The sequence below is a fragment of the Corylus avellana genome, chromosome ca8 (genome assembly GCF_901000735.1).
Source record: "Corylus avellana chromosome ca8, CavTom2PMs-1.0".
NCBI classification, from domain to species: Eukaryota; Viridiplantae; Streptophyta; class Magnoliopsida; order Fagales; family Betulaceae; genus Corylus; species Corylus avellana.
The window spans coordinates 18,477,477-18,501,599 of record NC_081548.1 but is presented as its reverse complement, the minus strand read 5'-3'; the positions used below and the strand labels follow the sequence as shown (position 1 = coordinate 18,501,599).

The 24,123-nt window shown below is 36.2% G+C and overlaps 1 protein-coding gene across 2 annotated transcripts; it reads right to left on the bottom strand.

Moving 5' to 3' along the window:
- Nucleotides 1–1,520: 1,520 nt before the first annotated feature.
- Nucleotides 1,521–6,226, bottom strand: LOC132189301 (protein SUPPRESSOR OF MAX2 1). 2 transcript variants are annotated; one of them, XM_059603971.1, is made up of 3 exons: nt 4,399–6,226; nt 3,571–3,871; nt 1,521–3,444 (listed from the first exon to the last, which is right to left on the bottom strand). In XM_059603971.1, exons 1-3 carry the CDS (start codon nt 5,601–5,603, stop codon nt 1,807–1,809), a joined length of 3,144 nt encoding a protein of 1,047 aa, XP_059459954.1. In that variant the 5' UTR covers nt 5,604–6,226; the 3' UTR covers nt 1,521–1,806. The 2 variants fall into 2 exon arrangements, with proteins under 2 accessions (XP_059459954.1, XP_059459956.1); XM_059603973.1 differs by having other exon boundaries at nt 3,571–3,856.
- Nucleotides 6,227–24,123: the final 17,897 nt, after the last annotated feature.

The window sequence follows — 24,123 nt, the reverse complement described above, 5'->3', positions numbered from 1 at the left end:
ATATGAAATTAAATTTAAGACTTTCGACTTTGATCTTATCATCTTTCCTTGTGTGTTGACAATTGATAGGAAGGTGTGCATTAATGATGTTGTGTTGAAAGTGGGGGTTGGACGGCTTGTTTAGCCTTGAAGAGCACGGCAGAAGATGATAAAAGAGATAGAGAAAGGTAGTCTTTATCTTTTGAAAGCAAATGTAGTAATAAGAGTTGAAAGATCCTTCTCTATTAATAAGAGATCAGCGCAACAGGTGTTTGAGGAAGTAAACAAAAGAGATCCATTGTCTTTTAGTGCTGTGGTCCTCAATCAACTTTCTCATGATGCCCATGGGAATGCGATGTGGGTTTTCATTTTCTAAAAGCTTGTGTTATATGTTTGAATCAGAAAGTCACCCTCCAACTTCTTCTCTGCCCCCATTCATTTCTATATACCATTTTTTTCAATATTTTCACACCTTTGGTAATCATGGGTAGGAGACCGTTTTATGAGATGGAAATCATAAAACATTAATACAATGCTTGTCATGGAGGGTTAGATACTTGGATTTGAATTGGGTGCTGTAAACAAAATATTGAGAGTTATAATTATATTAAAGTGAATGATTTCACTTTTCCAAATAATTGGCATCTAGAGATGAATAAATGAGTTTAGGGAGGTTTTTGGCTTATTTGGTAAATGTGTATTGAGGGTAAAAATAACAGCATCAATGAGTCATCATGATTCATGACCCACCAAAAGATCACTGTGATTCTAATTAGATCTTGTCATAGCTAATGTAAGAGATCATATATGAGACTCATCTGCTTCAATAAGTAAGCAAAAACAGTTGTTTTGTTTTTCTTTATGATATTGTCATCTCAGTGAATTGTATGATTTGATATTTTATTAATGAAAACATGCGATTCACTTAAAAAAAAGAAAAGAAGATATATTCTATAAATTCTCTTTCACATTAACTTATTAAATTACTAATAATTTGGACAAATTGAAGCAGCTTGGTGGACCCTTAATTGGAATGGCTGTCCAACAGTGTCAAATGAATACTCCATCTATATTGATTTACTTCCCTTCCAAGGTTCTCTGTCTCTCTCCCTCATTATGTTCTTTGTTCACCAGACAATAGACAAGGAGCACGTGGCTGTGAAGTAAGCAATGTAGATATACAGTGGATGGGAATTGTAAGAGATTTTTGTTTTCCCTTCAAATATTTGCTTCATTCCCATCATTATGTAGGGTTACACCTGAATGGCAAAGAGGAGCTACTTCTATCAAATCAACCCCCCTACCATTTTCTGTACTTCACATGATATTCTGAATCCTTTCTCAGTTTTGCTTTCTCAAAATCACAAAAATAATAATAATTTTTTTTAAAAAAAAAAAAAAAAACGAAGAAATATATATATATACTTGTTTATGGGTCTTGAGTCTGGACTCTAAAAAACAAAATAAAACAAAATAATAATAATAATAATAATAATAAATAAATAAATAAACTAAAAAGGATAAAAAGGAAGATATTAGAGTGAGAAAAAGAGAAATGCCTCAACTCATCTTATTCATCATCGTCTATATAATTGATAATGAATGTAAAACTACATCACATTTTATATATGAGAAAGAAATAAAATAATAAAGAAAAAGATGGGACATAGTCCGGCTGTCAAAAGGTTCCGTCAATCTATTCAACGTTACCCTCTTCTAACGGTTTTTTCTTAATCCTTCCAACCGTCTTACTCCCCGCCAAATATTTCAGCATATTTACATCTCTATTCAACAGATTTGGAAAAATACCCACTGTATCCATCACCCTCACAACCCATCAGCCACCACCTTCACACTACTCGGGAGGAAATCTCTGCTGCTCCGGCTATCGGAATTACCGTTGTGTTCGAGCCTGATAACCATAGAATCATCACGGTCGACCGTGCTCGAAAGGCATGACTTGAGTTGGTGGAAGCTCGGAGCTAATACTTTCTCTAACCATTCTTCTAAGCCCGTTTGGCCGAACCATACCCCGCTTGTAATATTTTCGAGCGCCTCTTCTTGAACTTCGATCGAAATTCCGTCGCCCATGATGGTGGAAAATTTTTTGTTAATGGAAGTCGTGATTTTGCTGCTAATGGGACCAAAGCTGACAGGCTTGAAGACAATGGTTTCGTCAACGGCATCAAGCAACTCACGAGGGACTGACGACGACGTTGTAGGTGACCGCAGATTCGTGTTGAGGCCGTGTTCGCATTCGTGATCAATTGTGAGATCACTTGAATTATGTGATCCATCTGTTCTATCATCCTCAACATCGGCAGCTTCATTTAGATCAAATGCTAAACCTGAACTTGTTTCCTTCCTACTAGGCTTTGCTGGCCTCACTTTATCATGTAGCCAATTGGCTCGTCGTTTTGCTGTCCTCTCACAAAGGGATAGCCTTAGTTGCCAGCCACCTTTGGCTAACCTGGCAAGCTTCTCTTCGTCAAGTGAAACGCCATCGGATAAGCATTTGAGGTTTTCTGGCAACCAATTTGCAGTAAGAATGAAGATGACACTTCCAAGACTGGTTTCACGTCCATGAGAGTCAGCAATTCGTCCTCGCTCCATTGCTCGTTTTATGCTCCCTCGCACTATCGCATCTGCTTGATCAATGTCCTCGAGCATGATTACAGAAAAGGGGTACCTCTTAACGGCCTCCGTAATTCGATCCAACGCGGTTTTACCACGGAAACTCATGCCTGATTCCCCATCATCACGTTGAGAGCCAAGACAAATTGTTATGGGGTTGGACCCAGATACCAGCTCTGAAAGAGCTGATGCCATCTTCTTCTTGCCAGCCCTGTCGCATCCCACAAATAATAGCCACATGTCACCTTTTGATGCAGCGCCACGTCGTTTCCCGTTGCCCACTCTGCAGTGGGTCACGGTTGTAGCTACTGCTGATGCTGCGTCCCGCTGCCACCACACCTTCTCCATTAGACCCTTGAGGAGCTTCTTGAAGGAGTCGGCGTCTAATGTGCTAAACAGTTTATTGCTCTGTATTTCATGCAAGTTGTTCTGTGGTTCAGATGACATGCGCCCCAAAAAGTCTTTGATGAGTTCTTTATGAGTTTGATCTGGGCTGGTCTCACAGACTTTTGTTCGTCCAAGAACCAGTTCTGTTCTCACAGGGCTTCCAGGCAAGGAAACCGCCTTCTCAGATGGTTGAGTGGGCACTTGATTAGCGTTCGACTGCAGAGTTTCCCCGAGATTTCTGTTCAACTGTAATTTGGGTTGGAAAGATTGGCGACCAATCAGGTTTGGATTGTACAAGCCTGTCATTGAGAGAGGTACGGGAGTAATTCTCTCAGAGTTGAGATTTGGTTGATGAAAATTAGGATGAAGACGCAAGCATGTATCATTCCATTTCTTCAGTAACTCTTGGCTCCTCTGTTTCCAGACCAGTTCTTGGTCCTTGGTCTGCAAAGAAAGGATAAAAATGTAAATTTGATTCATTCAAATGCAATAATAAGGTCTTTCATCACCCAAAAAAAAAAAAAGGTGAGAGGAAGATTAGGCTTAATTTGAAATTCGAGCTGAATTTACCTTGGTCTGATCCATTGCTTTGGCATCACTGTCGTGGCCTTTAGCGTTTTGCAACCACGGTGGCAGCAATTGTCGAGTTGCTTCTGATTTAACTTCAGAAGATGATTTCTCCAAGTCCTTGGGCAAAAGTGTGGCTAGCTCTTGTTCATATTTCTGAATGCATTGTGGGCAACAACTTGATCTTCGGCCAGGATCCAAATTCTCAGAAAGACGTCTTGGTGGAGCAGTTGTTGCCGCCGGGAAGCCCTTCAATGGGGACAAAGACTCAACAGAGCTGCTAAGGATCCTGTTGGTGTCAAGCCTAATTGTCAAGAATTATGAAAGTAAATAAACAATAGGAGTAAGTTGCATTCAAAGCCTAAGCCAAGCACTCTTAGCCTCATCATACAAACAAGGAGAAGAAAGTAAGGTAACAAGGAATCCAAAAATACTGTCGATTTGAACCAAAAACTATATATGTTCATTGAAGCTGCCAATTGCAGAAACAAAGGGCACCTAAATCTTCAAAACAAACTCGTTTGTGAGCTAACACAGAATCTAATTCTTGGATCATGATTAACTTTTCAAGGAACAATGGATTCTATAAACAGAAACTTCTAACACTAGTCTACATGGAAGATGTTATGCATAAAAAAAACGTTCTGTTTTTCTGCTATCTGAAGCAAGTCATCCAGGCCACACAATTCAAAACAAAAGTACCGCACGCACAAAGAATAACATAGATCAACGTCTTAAATACAGAAATCTTAGGTCCACAATCAGCAAATGCCAGTATATAGCAATTCCAATTGAGCCAATAAAAAAGAAAAGAAAAAAGACCAAAAATACCTGGGAAACATTCCCGAAGGTGCTCTCGCTGGAATTGGTACTGCCTGAAGATCCCAATCATTTTCCATAGAAGGATGATAGACCTGGCACCTCAAATAAGTCTCACAAGTAGCAGTCCCAATCAACCAAAGCCGCCCCCCACTCCCCTCTCCAAACCTCCCCAACAGCTTCCCCATCTCCGCCACCGCCGCACGGCCCACCTCGGAGACAACCTGTTGCTGCGCTGCCGTCCCTGAACCCGGCACCCCGAAACTCACCGGCTGCTCAACCAGCCATTTCAAATCACCCAAATCAAGAATAACATCACTGCCACTCGAAGTGGCAATCAAGTCCCCCAATTCTTTAACCTTGGCCGGTATTTGGGCTCTATCCGACGAAAACTCCTTCTCCAAACGAATCACCCGAGCATTCCCGAGCGGCCCTTCACCCAATTCCTTGTTCTCAATCCTCCTCAATAGCTCCCTCACCACAGCCTCCGGCTCCGACTCGCCCACCAAAACCGGATTTCTCTTCTTCGTTCTCAGCAGAATATCGATGACCCGCTTCACCTCCTCACCCCTCTGCTGGCCCAATTGGGCTGCACTGCCCTGCTGCTGCAACCGGGGATTCAAGTATAGATTCCTGTTGGCCGTCGGCGGGACAGGTGTTGCTCCTGCTCTGAATCCCAATCCCATGGGAGACGAATTCCCAACCGAAGCCGACGAATTCAGAGACTGCTCAATTGTGGCCTTCACGGCCGGGCTCGAGAAGCTGGCCTCGCGCATGACTCGGCTCACGCTGGGGTCGTCGAGTATCGATATAATCAGCTGCTCCAACTCCACCTTGACTGCTAAAAGCGGCTGCTGCTGCTGCTCGGGGCAGCCCCGGCGCTGGTGCGCCTGCGCGCGCTTCAGCGCCGCCCAGAGCGCGTTGGAAAGAGGTGGGTCTATGCCGGAACTCACGTTCTGGGCCGTGGGAAGTCGCTCCAGCGCCACGCTGAAGCAGAGCTCGAGGGCGCGGCACTGGAGCGGGTGTGAAGAATTGGGGTGGGACTTGATGCAAGCCTGGCGGAGGAAGCCCGACGGCGACGCCAAAAGGGTGGCCGCCACGTGGAGCGGCGTCGTCTGGCCATGGTTGCGACGACCCGCCTCACCTATCGAGTGGTTCAGCACGTTCGCCGCCTCCGGCGTTAGGGTTTGCTGGATCGTACTCAGTCCTGCTCTCATTTCCGAATCACCGACTTCACCTAAAGCGAAAAACCCCACGAGCAGGTTCCGATTTTATGAACTGGGTATTGCAGGAAAATATATGATTGCGCGAAATTCACAGTTGAAAACAAGAAAATCCAGCAGGCCGCAATGGAAGCGATCCAAGTGTGAACGGTTTGGGCTAAAAAATGGACAAATCCGTGATATTTCAATCCGGCGAAATCTTTTTTACAAACACAAACAAAAACCAAGAAAGTAATAGCTAAGCTTTAGTTTCCAATAGGGATCTGTCTATCTATCTCTTCTTTTTCTTCGCTCTCTCTCTCTCTCTCTCTCTCAGTGTGACACACAAAAAGCTATACGAAAATTCAACGCGAAAAGGAAAGATCGGATCCTCTCCTTCACAAGAACCTTCCCCCCCTCTCTCTCTCTCCTCTCTCTCTCCCCCTATGGTTTCTATCTCTATCTATCTGAATCAATATCCAAGACAAAACACCGAACATCAATAAAAATGGCTAAGATTAAAAGAAGAAAAGGAAGAAAAAGAGCAGGTGAAAATGGACCCAATCTTGTCAAATACTTACAGAGTGCGAAAAACAAACCCATGTAAGTAAAAGTAGTTATGAGCTCTCACGACCCGAAGAAACACAAAAAAAAAAAAAAAAAAAAAAAAAAAAAAAAAAAAAAAAAAAAAAAAAAACATTAAAAATGGTTTAGAGAGTGGAGAGAGAGAAAGAGAAAGAAAGAATTTCTGGAAAATAGAGAGTTGGAAGTACTATCAGCTTGCAAGGATTTCTGGAAAATGCTTTGTGGGCAGAGCAAATCTGCTCTCCTTTTTTGTGTCATCTTTTGGTTTATTTATGCATTTATATATATATATATATATATATATATATATATACACATTTTTGTTAAATAAATAAATTCTCTTGTCTCAATGCGTTAAAGATAATGCAGAGAGGGAGAGAGAAAGAGAGAGAGAGATACCTTTTTAGTTAAAGAGAAAAGATAGAGAGAGAGATTCATGAGTAGAGATTACTTACTTTTCATCTCTCTTTCTTTCTTTTAAGTCTTCATGACCATGTCTTGACTGGTTTTTCTTTCTTTTCTTTTTTTTTTTCCTCATACTTTTGTTTGCATTAGTTTTTCTCACGTTGGAATCGCAAACGTCCACACGCTCACCTTGCAAGTGACGACACTCTCTTTCTCTCTCTCTCAACCAATTTTCTGCTTTTTCACACGCAACTCCTGCAAAGGTATCGCACGGTTTTTACCTTTTCATACCTGCACTTTCTCCTCACTTTCTTTCTCCAATTTTCGTCTTCAAACTTTCTATTTAACTTCACCCAAACCCAAATCCCCTGCCTAAATTGCTAATAATTAGTTATTTTTAATTTAGATCATTAATGTAAGAGTACTCTAAGAGACCATACATAAAGCTCATATCTCTTCACAGGCGAGAAGGATCTTTTCCATTTCAAAGGAAATTGAGAGGAACCGATTCTTTACTTTACAAAAGTAGAATGGTCTAACATTTATTTAGTTACGTGAATAGCTAATTAATCAATTTTTAAATCGTCAAAGTTTTGGCGTATTATAATTTGAAAAGAACTTTCATAGTTTTTACAATCAGCTCTCCAAAGTTTAAAACCCTTTTAATTTAATGCATATCTAATTTCGTAATTTTTTTTTAAGGGGGGCCCTCAGTGACCCAATTTGTGTCTCACCAAAATTATTAGAGTAATTCTAGAAGTCCCTTTTATGTCATTCTTATGTCACTCTAAAAATGAGATGGCTTTAAAATTACCATTTGATCAAAAATCCAATAATGATCAATCACAAGCTCAATAGTTATTTTAAAAACCACATTATTCTTGGAAAGACACAAGAGAGACTCGTAGCATTACTCAACTCACTTGTGCAATTTTTTTTTTAATATAAAAAAAATGTAATTTTATAAAATTTAAAGGGGTATAAGGGTCATTTTACTTATTTACCATCAAATATAACCCCAGACCCTAACAAGAAGAGTAACAATATAAATTTTTTAAAATTTCGTATACTAAATTAAGAGTTTTTAAACAAAACTTACTACTTTTAAGTACCATTAGAGATTACAAATCCATTAATTAATAATATATTTGATAGTTGTAGGAATGGTTATACCATAACATGTTCCATTAATTTCACTCGTTGTCAATGGAAAAAAGTCAATAGAAGAGGGCGGTGGTAGCATGTCCAGCCTCAGACCAAACATGTTCCATTCCAACCTCAGCATTAATGATTGTAGTCTTAGAAACTTTCAAACTTTGTGTGCTTCAAGCAACACCACAATCAACTACATTTTTTTTTTTCTTCTTCTTTCTTTTTGATTTCAAATATAAAAGGACTCTCAGTCATATGATTCATCATCTTCTTTTAGATGATGAAAAGGTTGTGTGAATTCGTGCTCTTTATAATGTTTTGGTGCGCACTTGTTCTTCATGAAAAATAAGTTTTTCCTTCCATTTTAGAATTTCAGCTTCTTCTTCTTTTTTTTATTATTATTATTTTTTATAATTTGTGTCTTTCGCTTAATCCCAAATTAAAAATATAAGGGATTGTTGTTTTTCTTGAAGTTTAAATTGACTTTTGGGTAAGCTCATGCTAGTAGTGTCATCGAGTGCCTATTTCAAATTTCCAATAGTTTACTTTTCACAAAGAACCCTTAAATTATCATGCGATTTGAAAAGATCCTCTTAAATTTTAAAATTTCTTAATGAAACATAAGCTGAACTTTCAATTTAATGAAATCTATCCCTGTTCCATCAGTTTTTGGACTTTTAAAGTGATGAAATGACCTTAATAGCCTTAAAATTTTTATAAAATTCTAAATTTACCCTTAATTTCAATTTTCAATCTACCCCCGTTCAATTTAATGCAATCTACCCCGTTTCATCAGTTTTTGGACTTTTAAAGTGATGAAATGACCTTTATAGCCTAAATTTTTTTATAAAATTCTAAATTTACCTTTAATTTCAAATTTCAAACTTTAAAAAACAAAAATTGAAGGGTAATTTGATCTTCTTAGTGGCTTCCGTTAGGGTTTAACGGAAAAAATTGACGGGAGAAGGGGGTCAATTGCATCAAATTGAAAGTTTAAGGGGTGAAATCGAGAGTTTTTAAAACTTGTGAGGATCTTCTCAAAACACGTAGTAGTCAAGGGTCCTAATTTACTCCTTATACTCAAATTTTGTTCACTGACTTAACAGATTCCAGTAATGCAACACACCGACTAATTTTATATTTTTCAGTTTATAATATCATAAATTCGATTTACACAACTTTTACTCTTCTTCTGTTGTTACACATTTCTTCTTCCCACTTATCTATTTCCAACACTTGTGAGATGAGGAATTGTAAAATCCAAGCGGTGGTGCAATTGCTATCACAATCGTGGGATTTTTTGTTTTCTTCATTTTTCTGGATGGCTTTGTCTATTGGACCTTAATCAAAAGACACAAACAAAATAATATTATATCAAATTGACTATATACGATATTCTTTTCAATTTTATGGCCATTATTCATCCACCAGGACTAGTCCCATACAATAAGACACAAAACAAAATAATATTATATCAGAAAAAAAAAAACTGAAATTTGGAATGTTTCTCACTCTGTGCAATATCAGCATGTCGGATTCTATACCCTCTCCCATCCCAAATCCCTATCATTTTATCTTAACACAAAAGATTAGGGTTTTTAATGGGTTATATGTTAAATTATACATGTTTTTAATCGAATTTTCAAACTCTACTATTGTGCTCAACATGGGATTTGATCTCAAGTATAAAATGCTGTAGACAAGATATTATTTAAAAAGAAAAAAAAAAAAAAAATCTAGAGACACAACTTGAACTAAAATCTAAAGCTCGCGAAAAGAAGGGCTTAACTTGATTAATACTTTTTCTTATTTGGTTTTATTCACTTTCATATCTTTTGACATCTCTGTATGTGTAAATTTATCGTTGAATCTGTGTAAGAGAATGACAAATCTAGTACTTTAAATTTTGGAAAAGACCGAATCACCACCTCCGTTAATTTTCGTCCATCCCAATTAATGGCGGCCACCCCCAGTTTGACCTTAGGGGTGGCTGAGCCACCGCCAAGGCTGGTCTAGGGGTGGTTCGGCCACCCCCAAGGGCCAAAAAAGGGTGGCCGAAACCACTCCAAAGGCCTTTGGGGGTGGCTCGGCCACGCCCGTAGGCCATGGGGGTGGCTTCGGACACTCCCTGCAGCCCCTCTAGAGATGGCAGAACCACCCTCAAGGCCAAAGGGATGAGCGAAAATTAACGGAGGTGGTGATTCGGTCTTTTTCAAAATTTGAGGTACTAGATTTGTCTTTTTTAAAACCTAGGAGAGAAAAAATAAAAACATTAAAACTCAGCTACCAAAAAAGTTATTAACCCTAAAAATAAATAGCAGCTACGTTTTAAAAAAGACAAATCTAGTACCTCAGATTTTGGAAAAGACTGAAGCACCACCTCCGTTAATTTCCATCCATTCCAATTAACTGTAAGGGGTGGCCAGTCATCCCTAGTTTGACCTAGGGGTGGCTGAGCCACTACCAAGCCCAGTCTAGGGGTGGCCGAACCACCCTCAAGGCCCTTGGGGGTGGCCGAACCCTGCGGCCCCTTTAGGGGTCACAGAACCACCCCCAAGGCCAAAGGGATGGGCGGAAATTAACGGAGGCGGTAATTTAGTCTTTTCCAAAATCTGAAATACTAAATTTATTTTTTTTAAACTTCGGGAAAAAAAAAAAAATTCATTAAAACTCAAGTACTAAAAAAGTTATTAACTCTAAAAATAAATAGCACCTCCCTAGATATCCAAACCTTGTGCAATTAAAGCAGAGGTGACTACAATTCTACGAGTTGCTGTGACCACAAATTTGACAAAGAGACCTCTATTTCTTTGTCCCCCATCCAGTGACAATTATGTGAGTTATGTAGACTTAATGGTGAATTTAATGAAAAATGGAGAAATATTATTTCTCTTGGACGAAAGACTTTTCAGTCTATTTATTCCTACATGTATAAACTAGGAAAAATAATAATTCACAACTAAAATGTAACTAAAAAAATCAAACTGAGCTCATATGGATGTTTTTGTAATTAAAAGAAATAGGAAAATATATATATATATATATATATATATATATATATACTCCTTCAAATTGCCACTTAATTTATAATGTTCTTTTAAATTAAAGATTGCATTAATATTTCCCTTAAACTAAGAAAAATTTGCAATGCCGTGTCCTATAACAAGAAAAAAAAATTACCATATTTTTTTTTAATAAATTATAATTTTAGTTCTAAGATTTTTTTTTTTTTTTTTTTAATATTCCTTTATGAAGGGTGTTTTTTTTCATTAGGGGATACATTGCAAATTTTTAATAATTTAAGGGGACATTAATACAATCTTTAGTTTAAAGGGATATGAAAAAGAATACATACTTCCAAATTGCCAAGCAATATGCAATGTTTTTTTCAAACTTTTAATTGAAGCAACGTTTTTCTAAATTACTAAAAACATTGCAATGTACACTTTTTTGTCCCACAAAAGACAAAAACACCCATACAAATTCTCAAAAAGACTAATAATCTTATAAATTCATAAAAGATAAAAAATAAAAATAAAATAAAAATAAAAAAACCACCGGGGTTACTAGTCTTTTTATTTTTAACCTTTTCCTAATTTTTTTTCTCGATTATTTAGAAGAGTATTATTGTCATTTTTAGTCCACGAAAAAACATTACAATTTTTTAATACTTAGAGAAGAAGGAAACATTGCTTCAAAGAACATTACAAAATGCCTGATAAAATGTGAAAGGTATGCTTACTTTTGCCAAAACATCATAAAACCTTGATCAATTACATTAATGGAGACCCAAAACAGGATAAGAATCCCAAGTGTGGGTTTGTTGTGAGTGTGAGGCAAGTTTTGGAACCCATGGAGTTGCAAAAGCTTCTTCTATATATATATAAGTTCTAATCCTATCAATCAAACGTACGTCATAATTAATATTTTTTTTCAAAAAAATATAATAAAGCATGAGGTGCCCTAATGATTACCCTTTATTTTATTTTATAGTAATATAAATATTAAATAAATAAATAAATATAAACAGGATATTATATGATAGCATGAAAAATGTTAGTTTAGTGTAGCTTTTTGGGATTCCTAACTTTATACTACTTTTCATGAAGGAGAGAGTCTGAGAGATAGAAAAAATCATCATCATCATATTCTCCTTTTTCCCTTTTGGTAACGCACGCTCCCCCCTCTTTTTGCTTCCCTTGCCTTTTACGCCTTTCTCCAGCTCCCTACAACTACTACCACCTTTTTACACTTCTTCTGTCTCTTTTCCTACACCCTTTTCCACCTCCAACTCCTCGTGCGCGAGTACATTCACTTTCTCTCACCACCACCGCACCAATCAATATTGAGTTTCGTTTGACAACGCTTTTTATAAAACGATTTTTAAACCGTATGACGTAACTTACAAATAAAGTAGAACGTTTATATGTATTAAGTTTTGTTAATGCATTTTTTTACTTTTTTGCTTTTGTCTCTGTGTGCCTATCTAGTTTCTCCTGTCTGAAAGCATAAGTTGCTTTTTCTTTTTTCTTTTTTGGTTGAAAAACTTGGATTGGAAGTGAATCATGGAACATGGGTATATGATCATAAATCTCTCGTATAAACGTGATATGTGTTAATTAAATAATTATTCTGATGATTAATAATTGCATTCTTCTCATATATAAATAGATGAGTGGCACGTGTATCTTGGAGTTTCTTACAACGATGTACAATTAGGTAGGTCTCCTATTTTATTCCCATAAAATTATTGGTTCCTTAGTCCTAACAATTGGAAAAAAAAAGGAATGATAAATAGTTAATTACTCTTAGGATGCGTTTGGTATTACAATTCTATAAACAAAAAATATGATTTTAAATTAAATTATAGAAAATGAAATGTTTGGGATTGCGAATTTAAAAAATTGTGATACTAAACTATGATTTTAAAGGTCAAACGCTTAACTGCGTTTTTAAAAATCATGTTTTCATATTGTACATTTTAAAATTATTATTTTAAATCGCACTTTTTGAAATCACAAACTTAAACCAACCCTTAATAAATTACTCAAATAAGCGACACTACTCTAGAAAAGTTATGTTTTGGCAAAAGGGACGAAATTAGTTTAAAATTAAATGATTTAAATTTTGTTGTTTGATTTAAACGAGACGGGAGACATTACAAAAATTTAGAAGTTCGGTACAATGAATTGAGAGTTTTTTAAATAGAAGTTAAGTGAGGTTTTCTAATATTTTTTTATATTTTTAAAAACAATAAATATTAATATGATAAATGAAAATGAAAAGAATAATTAAAAAAGACTGTAGTATTTATTTATCGCGAGAAGTGGAGGTTGATTGCGAGATTGTCGTGTGGGGGTGAAAGTAAAGGAGAGATAGAGAGATAGAGAGAAAGAGAAAAGGTGACGCGTGAAACTTAGTCCTTTCCCTTTCCGGTGACCGAAAATAAAAAGCGAGAATTTGAAAGCTGTGAGTGAGTGAGAGAGACTATCGACTTTCAGCATTTATTACCGTTCACGTATCTTTGCGAACTCTTTGTCTTTTTATTGGCAAGCATTAAATGACAATAATGCCATTTCCTCTCTCATTCTTCATAAATCAGGGCCACATTATTTTGTCACGTGGCATTAGCTACAGTTAAATATTTTTTTTAGTCTCCCTTTGTTAATACAGGGCTGATGAGAGGGCACGAGACAAACCACTTTTTCATAGCACTACTACTATAGCAGCTTTTCTAAAACTTATTTTATTCTCTAAATTTATATATAAAAAAAAAATTAAAATTAAAAAGCTTTTTAAAGAGATTTTCTTTATGTTTCTTAAGCCAAAGGAACAAGAAAACCAAAAGTGTTAACATTATTTTAATATTAAAAAAAAAAAAAACTTTCTTTTTGCCCTCTCTCTCTTCCTAGGGATGGAACCAGACTCTCTCCCAGATTAGAAAATTTTATGAGAGAGGGCTAGTCAATTATTTTTTCTTATTTCTTTAGAATTTATTATTATTATTATTATTTTTGATATGTCCACATAAGGGGAAGGGGGAGGAGGGATTCAAATTAGTGATATCCGCTTCATGAAATATGGTCCACAGTAAATTGAGCTACCTTTTGGGGACTAAAATTCTTTTATTAAAAAAATATTTTTTGATTTTTTTTTTTTTTTATGACCTAAAGACTACCGTAAGGGGCAAAAAAGTGGTCATTTAAAAGTAAGGGCCAAAAAAGTAAGCATCTGAATGAAAAACAAAAAAAAAAAAACTACTGGGTATGGCTCAAAAAAATAAAAAATAAGGCCAAAATTTATTATTGGATAGGGCCCATTTTTTTTTGAGGGGAGGGGGCCAAATGACTAAAATTAAAACTTTACCTTTTTTTTTTTCTTTTTTACTTATAAATTTTTCCTTATTTTGGGGGGGGGTGCATGGCCTACCCAGTCCCAGGGCGGAACTGTGAACGCCTTTGAGGGACAAATGTCTCCCTAAAATTTTAAAATTACCCTTAAAATTTAAATTTTACTCTTAAAATTTATGGGTTTTTATGAAATATCTTCTCAAAAACTAAATTTTTACCCCTAAAATTTTATTTTTAAAAGGAAAAATATATTATAAGTTTTTAAGTCAACGTGCCAAAATTAAAAACTTCATAAGTTTTTTTTTTTTTTTCTCCATAATTTACTCTCTGGGTCAATCGAAACTACAATAAACTCCCTATCGTCAAAAATTTTTAACAGCCGTTAGAGCCACTCAAAACGCAGGCCACCCCATGGATGGAAAGGGGTGGCCGCGAGCCACCCCAAACCACCCAAGGGGTGGCTCGAGCCACCCCATTGGGGTTGGGGGGGTGACGCTGCCACCCCTGGCCACCCTTCAATTTTATTTTATTTTTTAATTTTTTAAATTAAATTAATAAAAAATTAATATTTTAATCAGGTAAAGCGGTGCGTTTTGAGTGGCCCTAACGGTTGTTAAAAAATTTTGACACTAAAGAGTTTATTGTAGTTTCGATTGACTCAATGAGTAAATTGTCGGAAAAAAAAACCTAGAGAGTTTTTAATTTTGGCGGATTGACTTAAAGACTTATAATATATTTTCCCTTTTTAAAATTTTGTCTCCCCAATCTTAATTGTCTAGTTCCGCCCCTGCCCGGTCCCCCTCCCTCTGTTATTGTCTCCCCCTATGCATCACTCTTCACCTTCACTCTCACTGCCCAAACCCTATCCCTCCTCTTTGTTTCCTCTACGCCACTCTTTGCCTTCCAAACCGACCTCCGTTGCCTTCTCTCTTTGGCACCGTCGACCCCTCCAAGTGTGATCCCCTAATTTCTAATATCAGTGATATCAGGAATTTTTCTTTTTTCCAAAAAAAAGATTATTACTCCCATTTAATGCAGCTATGGGATTTCAAATTGGTGTTTTCTAGTTCAAAGAAGTATGCTAGTGTAATGGGGGGCAAGGGTAAAAAGGCGGTTACGATTAGTGGTTATTAGCTAAAACTGTTAATCATAACCGCCTAAAATTCAATATATATATGGTTAGCGGTTTTTTTTAACTGCCTTAAAAAATGATTAGCAGTTAACGGGCAGTTATTATCCACCTGCCTATTCCTCTTAATGGTGGGTCCGGACATTGGTCATCACGACTGACAATGGCGATCCTGGATATCTAGCATCATGACCGTTGCTTTTATCTTGTTGACCAAAGAGAGCTTCATGTTTCAATTGTTAGCTTGTAGAAGCTCAAAATAGACAAGTATATATAGCACGTATGCTTCTGGCTAGCTTAGATGTGGCTTGATGATATTTAGATAATTGGAGTTCTTTTTTGCAGGGTTACGAAATGGAGGATAGCCTGCCTTCCCTTACCCACAATAAGCATTTCTAGGGACGAGAACAGAATCCAAAAAATTTCATGATTTGGAAGTAAAATTAAATTAGTGTATTTAATGGTTTGTAACGACTCAAGAAAAAACATTAGTCACATTTGCGCCATGACCCCAAAAAGATTATTCAATTTGGAGTTTTTCTTAGAATTCTTTATAAATCTCAGTTTTACCTAATAATTAAGCAAGATAAATACTATAGAGTATTGTAATTCATCAGGAAAAAGTATTGTTCTTAAGGATTAGCTATTAAGTAATGTGAAACTTAATACCCATAAACATCTTTTATATACCAATTACCGCACTCTCTATGTGGACTGACCATCTTCTCAATATGAGACCGACCCAAGGTGTTACATACATAATTCTACATAATCGAAATTTTTTTAAAAAACGTGTAAACATCGATTTCAAATTTTAAACCTCTACTATCAATTTCATTTTAAATGTGAAAAATCCTTGTCCATTAGGAGGATGAAATGGAGTTAAATTGCAATTATGGCATAAAAATATCACTTAATTATGAGGGTGGAAATGGAAAAATAGGAAGTTATATTGAAGAAGCTCTCTTTCTCACTCTCTTTTGTCTCTAGCAAAAGCCCACATCTTCAGCATGATACCGTAATAATGTCTTCCACTTATAAAAAGCCCTACGTGACCTCATCAACCCTAAAAAGTCTTTCTCCCACTTTTAGCACCAACCCTTAGATCTCTTTCCATCATTCTACTTCTTCCCCCCTCTGTTTGAAAATCTCAATTCTCTCTCTCTCTCTATAGATTAATTTACCTTTGCATCGTTATCAAAAGGTGTTGCTTTGTTTACCTTTTCATCATTATCAAAAGGTGTTGCTTTGTAGTTGGTTCCTTAAGAAGGGAAAAGCTTTTTCCCCATTATACCCCCCCTGCCCTTTAAAGTCCCTCCACACCCCCACCAATAATAGAGGATCCATAATTCAAAAAAAAGAAAGAAAAGAAAAAACAGTCTCACATTTTTTTTCATCCCAGACGGAGGAACACAAATAAGAAACGGGTCAAATTCTTTAATCTTTAAATTTTTGTATCAGATTCGTAGATCGTGTCGAAAATTGTTAGCTCTAATCCAAACAAGAATTACTAGATGAACCAATGAACCCAGTTATAACGATCTCTCGTTTTCCATACGTAATTTCTAAAGTACCAATTTATTTGACCCCATTAGAGCCTAAAAAAGGCCACCTTTTTCCCACATTCAAATGGAAATAGAGAGAAGGATGATCAAGTACTCCAAGTAAAACTTTCCGCCAGAAGCTTAATTGATGGAATATTATGAGAAAGAAAAAAGGGCCCATATTCTTTTCACTAGTGCAAGCCAAACCCCACCAAGCTTTTGTCACAAATATATATATATATATATATATATATATATATATATCAACAACATATATATATATAAAATAAAAAAAATTTAAAAAAAAAAGTTAAAATCATGTCATCAAGGTCAAACTTTAAGCAAACACATGACAACAATCACTCACAGCTGGGGGAATTGAGAGCCATCTCGTCTAAAAAGTTATGGTAGCTTCTTGCACTCAAAGCAAGTAGACTTTTAAGCACCTCCTACCCCCCCTCCTTTTTTCTAGTCTAGAATAAAGGAAAGTGGTCTTGCTTTTTGGTGAGATGAATTCCGCAGGAGGAGCACCAATCAAGCAAAAGATGACCATTGGTTCCCCATTTTTACAGTAGAACAATTTTCTTATCAGAAAAAGGAGAAAAAGTTTCAATATGATGTTGAATCATACTCCGACCAAACAAATAAATAAATGATTTGTTATAAAGATTAATTTATTATGGGTGGGTATGTAGTGTTTCCTCATAGATGTTCATAAATTTCTTCAAATATATATATATATATATATAACTATTTGAGTTAAAACAAACATGATTCCACCAATTAATAAAGGAGAGTGATTAATGATGTTATTTTGGAGGCACCGCCCCATATCCAAGACTTGAAATATTTTTATTTTCATTTATGATCATAAAAAAGAAAAGAAAAGAAAAGGGAGAAAAGGGACAAGGGGAAGATGCTAAAATCCCCACCACCCCACACAAAAGCTTTTGGTTGAACGAACATGGCATCTACTTCCTTTTAACTTTCTGGAGTTCTTGGAATCCTTAAGTTACTAACAATAGAAAATCCCACTTAGATGAGAGGCAGCTGAAAAGCTACTTTTTCTCCACCAATGGTGTGAAAATTTGGCTTTGACAAACCTACTTTACACACAAGCATTCAACTTTTGATGAAGAAATTAACAAAAGGTTTCTAACCCTTTTGGCTTTGGATGCACATAAACATTGAAAAGGAAGACATCCTACGTGAGACACCTCGTGGGCCTTCATTAAAGTTGTTGATGCATTAGAAGTTTTGAGGTTTTTAAAACTGCTTTTTAATTAGAGATCTAACTACTTAATTAATTTAGATATATAATATTTTGTGGATAATAAACCCTTTACAAAATATATATAAAGCTAATGAAGGCTGAAAAAAAGAGGAGAATGTAATAATTTCAGAGACACAAAATGAAAAGTCTCGCGGAGTTGATTTGTGAAGGCAAATTGGAATGCAGTTGTAGACGAGAACAATAGAAAAATTGGCCTGTGTGTGATTGTGAGAGATCGTATGGGAGAGGTGTTGGCGACTTTGAGTGCTCCCAAAGAATATATCACTCATCCGGTTGTTGCAAAGGCCTTGGAGGCATTGACGGCTACAAAGGGTGGAGGTAGAAAGTAATGTTCTCCAAATTATGCAGGCACTAAGGAAAGAATGAACGAAAATAGTGTAAATATGGATATTTGATTGAAGATACTAGAGTTGTTCTGAATAGTTTACAAACTCGGTAGGTGAATCACATTTGAAGGAGGCAAATAAAGCAACTTGTATGCTAGTGAGGGAAGCGTTTACTCTCTTAGTTGAACGAGTTCGACCAGAGAAAACCACTCCTTATATTCTTGATTTAGTTATACTCCAAGCTATTTTTCATTAACAAAAGATTGTACTCAATCCATGTTGGTAAATTTTCATTGCACAAATCTGTTAGGTATTCCATATTAAAGATGGCCATATCAATTCATTACCACCCAATTTAGGCATGTAAAGACTTCACTCCTATCAATGCATCGAGTACAATTTGAAGGATACAACCCCACTTTAACTCCATCCATAAATATGCATATTAATTTGGTCATCACTCTCCTTATCCCCAACCTATTAAATACAGTAAACTATTAGGTGACATATATTCAATAATAGTAGGCATCTCGCGAAAGACGACAAAGCACTTCTTTGAAATGGAAATTCATACCAATTGTTAATGTTGCTTTTTGGAGGGTATTTTCAGTTTTTATTTATGAAAAAAAATGTTATAAAAGTGAAAATAATTTTGAGTGCGATAATATTTTATTTATTTTGAAATGAGAAAACAAAAGGGAGAAGAAAAAAGCGTTAACAAATTAACAAATTACAATTTTTTTTTTTTTATTATTATTATTTTTTTTCATATATAAATCTAAGCAAAGCCCTATCTTTGCAATGAGTTAGAATGAGAAGGAAGGCTATGTAATTGTGACAAAATTTTCCAAATATAGAGGTAGAAGACAAACCTAACTTTGTTGAATAGGATGTAATAAAGAAGACTTGGGGAAGCCTTTTAGAGTTTGCTAGTGTCGTCTGCTTATGACAAAGAGAACAATGTAAACTAATCTGGTTCTTGGTTGGACTGTCATCTTCAAGAGTGGTCCAAATCTTTCTTAATATTCTTTTATTGCCATTTGACTTTCTGAAATTAAACAAAAATAATAAGAATTCCATGATTAAGATGATGATAATGATATGCTTAACAGATAAGAAGATCGCTCCACACTAACATATAATCATGGCTCATGAGAGATGATGGCTCTTCAAAATGCATATGCATTCATTTGTTTCAACTATACCCATCTTGTTAATTTTCAATATATTTCCATTTTGAATGTGTTATGCTTTATGGTTTCAATCACAACTTTAGCTTGATCGATCGGAAGCATGGGCAGATTTTGGGTAGCTCATATTTTCAAAATTTAAAAAATATGAAAGGTGAAAAAAAAATTATAAAAAAAAAAAAAAAAACTCCCCATGATCCCCTGAAAGTTCATGTAAGTCAGTGTTAAAACATTATACTAAACACTAGGTAGGTCACGTACATTTTCTCAAGAATTTTTTTTAAAATGACAATAATACCTTCCATTACATGAAAAAATTAAAAATAAAAAAATAAAAATAAAAATCATGGTAGTTGGGGACCCACGCTTCCATGTCCAAGATTTTTTTTTTTCATCAAAGGATATAACTATATTTTCACAAAAAATATAGGAGTATAATGGACATTATACCTACTTTTCGTAGAATTTATCGTAAAATATTATCAGAGGTGGCTAAGTAAAATGGTTAGGACGTTTTGAGGGTTAATTAATTGCAACTTTTAAAAATTGAAAGACATGTGAAAATGATAAACATACTTGATCAATTGCTCATTCACTAACATGACAATAAAAATTATCATTAAATGCTATATATACTTTTATTTGTTATCTCATACAATCAACCCATTGGAAAGCATGAGTAGTAGCACTTGTCGAAAGTCATTCAAAACTTGAGTATAGATTTGAGAATTATTGACCAGGAGGGGTATCGTCAGTTTGAAAGGAATTTTCAATTTTTTTTTTTTTTTTTTTTAATGTTTTCCCGGATGGAAATTAAAGACTGACAGATTCTGATTCTGTGTGAGTTTTAAAAGGAAAAACAAATGGTGTAAAGACAATGATGTCACACAGCATATGTAAAAAGCGTATAAAAGCCTGCAAATCCACAGAACAGATTCCTAATTTTCTAGAGTTATCTCCCCAAAGTAAAAGGACATGTAAGTAGGCAAAGCGACCAAAAAAATCCACCCCTTAGATTTCTTTAATTTGTGTGGGAGAGAGAGAGAGAGAGAATTGGAAAAAGGCAAATCAAAGTTCAAACATGCGCCTGCAAACTGTAGCCAAAGAGCTGAATGTTGCCCAGAAACTTTCATGTCAGGAAGGAGTGAAAGCATGGCACATCTATCAACTACTTCTGCTCACAAAACAACAACATTTGTCAACAACTAATCTTTTGAACACCTTTAAAGTGCACCAACAGGCAACAAAGTTCTACTCGGGATTCTAGGGAGAGAGAAAGTTAGACAACATATAATATTATATGGCTACACTTTTTTCTTATTTTTTCTCTCTGCCATAGCTACTGCAATCAGTTTTTTAACTTTTTTATTTGTAATTTTCTGTTCAAATTGTTATAATAATTTGAATAGTAATGCAAAAGAGTTTATTTCGGAAAGTTCACGCTTCCGCACCTGACATTTACAATGCTTTACTTTATCAATATTGACCTGATAATGTCTATTTCCTTTTTAGAGACTCTACTTATCTATTAGTATTTTAGTATAACTTATAAGTCGCTCATTTCATAACTCAAACCCGTGATGTAGTCAAGGACGGAGGAGGGAGGGACTGGCAGGAATTTTATGGTTTTTTTATTTTTTATTTTTTATTTTTTGCTAATAGCCCATACCAGCTAAATTTTTTAGCCATGGGCCCTTACCCATTTTCAGAGCTGGCTTCGTCCCTGGATGCGATGTTTGGCTTTGATACTAAATAATACAAATTTTGGATTGAACTCATGCACCCTATTGGGTCGGACTTGTAAGGAGAAGGTGTCCAATAGCTTATTATATACGCATAGATAATATTAGACTTAACCCATGTGGGACACAAGAATCGTAACATAATTTATATAAACTTTGAGTAAAACTCACCATTGAAACCGGCTTAAAAGGGAAATATGTCCAAAAGCTTATATACACATGATAAACACATGTGAAATGCATAGATCGTAACAGATTCACTTATTAAGTCATTCGACGGCGAAGCATAGAAGTCATTCGACGGCGAAGCATGAAAATCATTCGACAATTTACATCCAAAATTTTCAGCGAACAACAGGAACGTAAGGCTTGGACTAACTTCGGATGGATTTAATCTATTTGGGAACATGAGCACATCTCATAGCACTTGGCCTGTAATGCTTGTATCGTACAACTTGCCTCCTTGGATGTGCATGAAACAGACGTCTTTCATACTATCCTTGATTATCCCAGGCCGAAATTCACCTAGAATGGATATAGATGTCTATCTTTAACCCTTAATTGAGGAGTTACACGAACTATGGAATGTAGGGGTACGCACATTTGACATCTCAAAGAAAAATAATTTTGTGCTGCGAGCGCAGTTGAAGTGGACAATTAATGACTTCCCAGCATACGCAGATTTGTCCGGATGACCTACCAGGGGTGAAAAAGCATGTCCTTACTGTATGCACTCGACAAGGTCCAAATGGTTAAAACACGGCCATAAATTGTGTTTTACGGGGCACAGGCAATACTTGCCCATGGATCATTCGTGGAGGCGGAACAAAAGAACATTTTACGGCAACTAAAACCTAGAATGTGCCCCTGATGTACCAAGTTGAGATGAAATCTTAAGACAATTAGAAGGGATGGTGTTTGGGAATGAGAACTCCGGTAAGGCAAAGCCGGATACTAAAGAAAAAGGAAAGAAGCGGAAGAAAAGTATTGATAATGTAGTGTGGAAGAAGAAAAATATTTTTTTTAAGTTGCCATATTGGAAAGATAATTTATTGCGACACAACCTTGATGTCATGCACACAGAGAAAAATGTGATGGACAATATACTTAGCACAATACTGGACATTCCAGGAAAAATGAAAGACAACCTCCAAGCCCGCACAGACTTGCAAAAAATGGGTTTGAGACATACACTTTATCCCTACACTGGCAAGGATGATAAGACCTATATACGACAAATTCCCACATGATGTCCAAGGATGATAAATTTGGTGACAAATTGTTAATGTATTGTAGAAGGCCAAGGGAGTCAGCAGTCAGATACAATAGATATGTGGTTAACGACAAGCTGTTTCGCACTTTTGCATATGATGCTGGAAAGAGGACTCAGAACAGCGGCGTGTGTGCTGACTGTTGATGGCGAAACGTTCTACGGGAAGTTAACGGAAGTACTTGAGATTGAGTACTACGACAAGATTAAGTACGTTATGTTCAGGTGTGATTAGGCGGACAACATGAGGGACAAGGGGTACAAGGTGGACAAGTATGGCATAATGCTTGTCAACTTCAAAAACCTTGTCCACACGGGAGAGCTGATTACTGATGAGCCGTATGTGCTAACTTTACAAGTTGACCAGATATTTTACGTTCAAGATGATAAGGCCCAGATTTGGCTTGTCCTGTAAGGACTAAACCTAGAAACGTATACGACATTGGTCAGAGTGAAGGGCATCATGCTGCATGTGCCAACTACTACGATTGTGAGCCGCTCCTATTGACCAATAATAAGGACCACAATCCGCAGGATCACATCGAATACGTTAGACTCGACTTAGATTCAAACCAAGCCTATGTGATTGAATTGTGATCAAATTTTTCCCAATTAGTGAACAACTACCAATATATATATATATATATATAAATTTGATATATATCTTATTTTTTAGGAAAAAATACAATTTACCCCCCTGAAGTTTCAAAAATTGGCAATTTAAACCCTCCGTTTAATTTTTTCGTCTAAATGGACGGAAATCTATGAAATTACATCATTACCCTCACGCTTTTTTTTTCTAAATTTCCGTCCAATTTAACTGAAATTAGTAACGGAAAGTTTAAATTGTCAATTTTTTAAACTTCAGGGGGGTAGATTGCCAATTTTTGAACTTTGGGGTTAAAATTGAAAAAACCCCTGAAACTTCAAGGGGGTAAACTGCATTTTCCTCTATTTTTTTAATATGTGAGTCATTTACATATAGTAGTGAATATTTCATACATTGTATACGTAATTAATTGAGTGCGTGCTATCTTTCACATGTTGCTATAAGTACTAGGGGAAAGACAAGAGCACAGAGGCCCCCATCTTCAATGCGGCAGTCTACGGCGCATGGGTCTTTATCGTGCCAGCCTGATGACAGCGAGCAACAAGACGTTGCTCAGCTTATGAGGCAGCAGACCGGGTATCGACCATTACTTCCAGGTGATGTGGAAGGGGCGACCCTTGTCCCTAATCCATACGATCCGACAGGCCTGACCCAGATGAGGTATCGGTATAAGCCATCTCCGTACTACACAGATGCATCCTTTCATACACCTGATCACCTAACGACGATAAGCGAGTTAGGGGTGTGTTCTCATGGCCATGTGAAGCGGCTCTACGGCCAACCTAGCGTAAGTACAAACAACAGTGAGACACAGGCCCTGGATGACCTGCCTGTGGGACAGGTGCCACGGATGACCCGCAGCCGGATGACACTGCTCCACCCGTGTTAGGCCCTCGCCAGGTCTAGACAATAAGTTAGTATATATGCCCAAAATATAA